Here is a 7,453-nt window from a genome sequence, read left to right as displayed (position 1 = left end):
TATTTTGCTTTGTCATCCCGTGCTGCCTTTTGAAATCTTCTATTCAACTCTTTAGTATCTTGAATTCTTCCTTGTGCTTTGGCTTCCCTGTGCTCCAGTTCAATTTTCACAGTCTCTTCTGACATCCATATTAAAAACCAAAGGATGGAAAAAATACCAAACAAATGGCAGAAGAAATCAAGGAGAAGTATTTTTAATCTGAGAAAACAGACTTCAGAATGGAAACTATTATAAAAGATAAGGAAGGACACTATATAATGAAAGGCACAATAAATCAAGAAGACCTAACTTTGGTCAACATCTACAGACAACAAATGATAGACCTGCAAAATACATAAAATGGTTAACTGACTTGAATGAATAGACAACATCACAATAGCAGAAAAATTTAACAACCACTCTAAGCAAAGATCAACTCAAACTAAAGATGCAGAACTAAACTATGCAGTTAGCCAACTCAACCTTGTAGACATATTTAGGTACTTCACCCAAATAAAACTCAATTTACTTTCTTCTCAAGTGCACATGGTACCCCCTCCATCACTGAACATACATTAAGACAAACCAAGTCTCAAAATTTTAAAATTATGTTCTCAGACCACAATACCATAGAAATTAAGAGGATAAAGACAAAACCCATCCACATTGAAGTTAAAACCCTAGTTGAGAACCCTTGGGTTGTAGGGAAAAAAAGTAAAAAAGTTCCTCAAAACAGGTGAAAATGAAACACATCAAACCATCTGAGATACAGCTAATACAGCCTTCAGGATGATGTTCATAGAAATAGGCAAACACAAAAACAAAAGGAGCAAAATTAATGACTTAACACCTCCATCAAATATAAAGAACAATTTACAGCCTCTCGAAGAAATCAAATTACAAAAGAACGGAAATTAATGGGATAGAAAGCAGAAAAATTGAAACAGTCAACAAGACCAGAAACCAGTCTTCCAAATAGTCAATAAAAAAGAAACCATTAGCAAGCTTAAAACCAAGACAAGACATTAATAAATTGACAAAGAAATGAAAGAGGTGAAATGGTAACATAATGAGCTGAAATTAAATTGATTAGGCAGGAGTGGCATCCACATCCTAAACATACCTCTGGAAACTGAACTTTGATAAGTGACGCTAGTTACAGATAATTATAGAAAGGCTTTTATTCATAGGGTCACTAGGAGCCATGATCAACTTAATGGCAAACAACAACAACATTAGAATATTATGAAAAGCTCTACTCCAATAAATTTGAAAACCTAGATGAAATGGACAAGTTTCTAGAAACCCACATCCTACCCAGAGTGATAGATGTGGAACACCTGAACAGACCCAAGACAAAATAAATTGAGGTCTTAAAAAGATTCCCTCCTAAATAAAGTCCTGCAGCAGATGAGTTCACAGCTGAATTCTAACAAACTTTCAGAGACTATCACCAATTCTTGTTAAATTTCAACAGAACAAGGAGGACATTCCCAGAGTCATGCTATGAAGCAAGTGTAACCCTAATACCAAAACCAGGCAGAGATGTTAAAAAAAAAAGACAAAACAAAACCCCACCAATATTAGCCCATTTTCTTTCACAAACATATGCAAAAATCTTGGTCAATAGAATCCAACAGTATATATATTAAAAAAAAAAAAAATCATGACTAAGTGTGATTCTTTTAACAGGTATGCTAGGGTGGTTCAAGTACAACAACTAAGGTAATTCATCACATTAACAAATCAAAGAACAAGAACCATATGATTCTCTCAATTGATGCAGAAAAGATGTTTGACAAAATCCAACACCCCTTCCTAACTAAAATACTCAAAACAGGAATAGAAGGGAATTTTCCTCAACTCGGCATATGTAGATGATTAGACAGTGTATACAAAGAACCTTGAAGTCTCAACAATAAACCTGTAGACCTTAGTAGACCAATTAAATAGAGTGGCAAGGTACAAAATCAATATACACAAGCCAGTGGGATTTCTCTACAGTAACAAAGAAAACACAAGTAGATTAAGAAAGCCAGTACCATTTAAAAAAGCCAACCACAAAATGAAATACTTGGGAATAAACTTAATCAGATACACCAAAGACCTTGATAAGGAACTACTAAACACTATTGAAACAGAACTAAAAGGGAAAATGTTCCTAATCTACACATGCAGCATGTACATCAATACAGAAACTAAACTCCTTTTTCATAGAGAACCTTAAATTTTAAGTTTATTTGGAATGAAAAGAGATCCTGAATCAGCAACACACTTCTGAAAAATAAAAATGAAGTGGAAGGCATAGCCCTGTCTGACCTCAAAACCTACTATACAGCCCTAGCAACCAAACAGCATGGTATTGGAACAATAACACAAAACCAGAATCAGATTGAGAATCCGGAAATTAACACATCTTCCTATGGTTAACTGGTATTCAACAAGGAGTCATAATCTATGAAATGGGCAAACAGTTTCTTCAACAAATGTTGGCAAAACTGGACTGCTACATGCAGAAAGCTGGAACAGAATCCACATCTCACACAGACCACACACAAAAATGAAATAAAGGTGGATCAGAAACCCAGGGGTAAAGCTCAAAACTAAGGATCATGAGAGACAGTAGGACCAAACTGAGAAGGCTTGCAAGTGTAGTTAGAAGTACACCACCAGAAAGGGGAAGAGGTGAATAGGACCTTCTAAAAGTCAAGTTCCTATGTGCACCAAAAACATTTTCCAATAGAGTGAAAAGAAAACCTATAGGTTGAAAAAAGAATTAGGAGTTACTTCTCAGACAAGGCCCTCATACTAAAGTTTATAGAAGGCATCCACAAGAAAAAGGACTAATGACCCAGGAACAAAATGGGCAAAAGATATGACAAGACTTCACAAAGGAGGGATTCAGATGGTCAGCATACAAAAGAAATGCTCAGTATCACTGACAATTGGAGAGATGCAAATGTCAACAATGAGATAACATCTCAGCCTACGAGCAAGGTTTAATAAGACAGCAAACAAATGTTGGAGAGGATGTCAAGAGACTGGAACTCTCTCTCCCTCTCTCCCACACTTCTAATGGAACTGTAAAAATGGTACAGGCACTTTGGAAGGCATTTTGGCAGAAATCCAGTATGACCGAGCTATTCTACTAGGAATATACGCCAAAGAAATTTGGGCAAGTGGAGATATGCACATGTTATGTTCATAGCATTATTAATAAGAAAATGGAAACAGCTCAAAGGCCCATCAACAAACAAATGGATTGAGAAACTGGTACCTTCACACAGTGCAATACTATGTAGCACTAAGTAACAATCATTTCATAAAACATTGTATAATATGCAAGAGTCTAGAGAGTATTAGGTTGACTAAACTAATTCAGACTTATAAGGACAACTACTGCATAAAACCACTATTGTAAAAATAGGATAGTTAGATGTGTGTGAATGCCTAAAAGGGCAGTGATTGGGAAGAAAGGAGAGGAAAAAGGAGAAAGAAAGATGGTGATCATTGGGATAGCAGCATTTAGCATTGGGAAATATTCAATAGGAACTCAAAGAGCCAAGGTGATAATAGTCATAGATTAACAGTGACTGGTTGCATGACTTATCCTAAAATACACAATATAAATTAAAAACTGTAAAACTGTACATAAATGAAACACTGAATTTTTAAAAGAAATCAAAAGACATACTGCACTGGAAAAGTTCACTGTAAAAACAGGAGAGAAATAATGACAGCTTAAAGACTAAGATGCACCTGAAACAAATCAGTCTAGTCTATCACCTGCCATTCATTTGAGAGCTGGACAATGAATAAGGATGACAGGAAAAATCCATCCCAAATACTTCAGGCATGTTTTTGGGTGCTATCGAGTCCAGTATAACTCATAGCAACCATATGAACAACTTACCTGAATCCTATCATTTGCCTGTCTCATCTGAACACACTTGAACCTATTGCTTCAGTCACTATCAATCTTGCTGACTGTCTTTATTGACCCATCTTTTTCCCCCCACAATGATGTTTCTTTGGCTTCTTGTTATATGCTTAAAATATGTGAGACGAAGTTTCACCGTCCTTGCCTCTAAGAAACATTCTGACTGCAGTTTCTGCAAGACATTTCACCGTGTGCACATGTTGCTAGAAAAAAACTATTCCTCAGGAAAAGTATAGCATGCTTAGAAAGGCTGAGGGCCAGCAAAAGAGGAAGGCCCTGGATGAGATGGATTGAAGCAGAGGAAATGGGATCAAGTATATCAGAGATGTTAAGGATGGCACAGGACAGGGTTCTGTTCATAAGGTCATTATGAGGAGCACCTGACGGTGAGGACACTTAACATCAATTCAGTGGCACGTGGGTTAGATAACCAGGCATTGCTCAAACTCTCCCATGCCCTGGAGAAGATGAGGCAATCTACTACCTTAAACAGTATGGATTTATCAGTCTCACCCCGACGTCAATCCCATTCCACAACAGTGGCACAATGCAATATTTGTCCTTTTGTGACTAAGATATTTCACTCAGCAAAATGAGAAAAACTGGATAAATTATGTATACAGCATTGAAACAGAGGGAGAGAACAGTTTAAAAGCGATATATGATTGGGTGTTACGGTTATGACAAGAGTCCAGAATGAAGGTTGCATAGTGGAGTGTACCTTTTTTAAAGGGGGCGATTGTATACTAACGAAGGAATTTTACTTTTCAAAGAGAAGAGCGAACTGGGAGGTGGGGGAAGGGGTGGGTGGGGAGAAAAAATGCAACAATGGATGAAAGGAAATCCAAAATCTCTGTAAACGTTCATTAAAGTAGAAGAAAATTATTTTTAAAACTATAGATTAAGAAACCATACGGGGGGGGGGAGGAAGAAACCATACGGGGTAATTATTTTCAGTTCTATGGGGTCCTTACGACTTGGAATCCTTTAGAATGTACACATTTACCAGTAGTATAGAAACCAGGATACCTGCCTTATCTCTGCAGGAAAGAAGCTCAAAGAGTATAACTCGAAGCAATCAAATGTAATAGGACTGTGAACAAATTAACCATATTCTCCAAAGACTCAGAATCAAGGCAGACATGTTCTATGAAGGAATAAGTTGGAGATGCGGTAAGGTGAGAAAGACGAAGAACTCTTAAAAAGTACTAGAGAAAAACACAAGTTATGAAGATGCTGCCTGTACCACCACCCTCCTCCGTTTATAAGGCAGATAACCTATTTCTCTCAAACATTCTCCAAACTCTGCGCAAATTTGGAACGGGGATAAAGGATAGCTTCGCTGCACTGAACACGAGGACTGGGGAAATGACCACAGCCCCCACACGTTTCTGTAACAACCAGGAATCTAGTCCCCTTTTGATGGCGTCGTCCCTAGAGAGCTGCTAATCCAAAGCTTCTCTAGCGGTTCGAATCCACCAGTGACTGCCCAGGAGAAAACCGGGCAATCTCTTCCCTTATGTCTTCAAGCCACCTGAAAACCCGCTGGGGAGTCAGGAGTGGGTGAGCGAGCTCCTTTCCGAGCTTTCTTCTCTGCTTAGAGAAGGGCAGGGCCACAGCCCAGGCAGCGGCGCACGTGCAGGCCTTGGTCACTCACCGAGCGTAGACCCGAGGCGCGCCCGCACACTCGGCAGCCCGGCGCCGTCGTTACCCGCCGGCAGGTCGTGCATCCGGACGCCCGTGCCGCCGCGCTCCAGCACCGCCAGGCGGCCGTGCGCACAGCTGAGCTGGCGCGTCTCCAGGCATCGCTCGGACAGCGAGGCGCGCAGGTTCTCGCGAGCAGGGAACAGCCAGAGCTGGGAGCCTTGCGATTCGGAAGCAGTGGCGCCGCGGGGCGCGCTGGAGCGGGTCGAGGAGGACGACGGGGGCGCGGGGCGCGCGGCTTCGGACAATCTCCGGTGGGGCTTGGGTGCCATCGCATCCGGCTCTGCTCTCTGGGGTTCCACCGATGCTCCTTCTCGCACGGGATTCTGAGGAGCTGCAGCCGCCGACCCGTCAGAGGAAGAAGACTATACAGTTCAAAGAGTTCCTCAGGGTACCGCGATGCAGAGCGGGGACCTGCGCGCGGCTTTAAGCCCCTGGCTCCGCCCCCGCCCAGGTGTCCCGACTATGGTTTGGGCGGGGCCAGAAGTTTGAGGAGAAAGACACTGAAAGATTCCTAGTTGAAATGAAGAAGGAAGAGAAATCTTTGGTTAAAGACTGGCTTAATAAACAACCAAACTAAGCAAGTTCGTGACAGGTTATGGGGCGAAGACACACCGTCAATGAGGAGGGTTTGTGTTGCCTATTGTAGCTCAACTCACATCCTACCCTTCCCCCCACCTCTTTCCTTGCAAACTATTCAGAATCCTGAGCAACGTTTAGTATCAGTCACACAATGTGGTGGTTGTTGTTGACTGACTTGAGTCGAGCACCACTCACAGAAAGCCTGTGAACAAAAAGGCCTGAAGCCCCTCACGATCGACATTTATCCAAGTTCACAGAGTTTCGGGAGGCATGTTGTTTAGGAAGTGGATGCCGCTCCTGCTTCCAATTAAACAATAGATGATAATGCTTAAATGAAATATTTATTAGATTTTGTGGATACAAAATTTTTTTGTTAAGTCTTCCTACGTGTACTCCGGCATCATTAGTTATAACATTGTTGACCGCCAAGAAGCAGCCTTTTTTTCTGCGTTTTCTTCTAATGACTGCTTCATTCTCAAAAAATTTACCCCAATCCCGAACACATTGCTGGGGTATTGATTCCCACTAATAGCAAACCTCTGTCAGGTTTCCAAGGCTGTGAGTCTTTACCAGAGGAGATTGCCCAGCTCTGGGGAAGTAGCTGGTGGGTTTAAGCCGCCAATCTGTTGTTTAGCAGCCCAATATGTTTTCCAAGTTACCACGGTATTGAAAATTTGACAAAATCAGCAACTTACAAAAATATCGGTACAATGAAGACAATACCACGAGATTTAAATAGTGATTGTAATTAGGTAATAAGGACAATTTGGACTGCTGTGTACGGTAAGGTTCAGAAAGTAAATTAGCTCAGAGCTTTAAGTCTTGCAGGTACACTGAGACATACTTTTGAGTTTATGAAAAATGTGTTTTTGTTGTTATAACTAACTTGGGGTAGTCCTGTAAAAATAATAAATTTATGCCAAAACTCTACACAAAAATTTCAAAGACAGTAATTTTTGGTGTCACACCCTCTAACAACATCACTTTATGAATCTATACCCACTCCACGTCTCTAGTAACACCACCACGTATGTGGGTTTTGTTGTTGATTGGTTTTTGGGTTTTGATTTTTTTTTTTTTAACACCACTCAGTATGAAATGAGTAGGGTTCTTGGTAGTTGCCCGCAAGTCTGGTAGTACTTGTAGCAAGCCTATGAACAGCAGCTCGGAACTCTATCCTATCCTCTGTTATCCTCATTTCTGATATCCTCAAGCCCATTGCAGCAGTCACTATGCCAATGCATCTGC

The 7,453-nt window shown here is 40.7% G+C and overlaps 1 protein-coding gene across 1 annotated transcript in view; it reads right to left on the bottom strand.

Annotated features, from left to right (window-relative positions):
* Window positions 1-5,895, bottom strand: part of HERC5 (HECT and RLD domain containing E3 ubiquitin protein ligase 5) — a 98,439-nt gene extending 92,544 nt beyond the window's left edge. The window contains exon 1 of the mRNA XM_006900021.1: window positions 5,607-5,895. Coding sequence (XP_006900083.1) covers window positions 5,607-5,895 — 289 coding nt within the window. The remainder of the gene's footprint in view (window positions 1-5,606) is intronic.
* Between the last annotated feature and the right edge of the window lie 1,558 nt (window positions 5,896-7,453).

The sequence above is a fragment of the Elephantulus edwardii genome, unplaced genomic scaffold, assembly GCF_000299155.1.
Source record: "Elephantulus edwardii isolate Elephantulus edwardi_28Jun2011 unplaced genomic scaffold, EleEdw1.0 scaffold00270, whole genome shotgun sequence".
NCBI lineage: Eukaryota > Metazoa > Chordata > Mammalia > Macroscelidea > Macroscelididae > Elephantulus > Elephantulus edwardii.
This window is presented reverse-complemented; position numbering and strand designations above follow the sequence as displayed.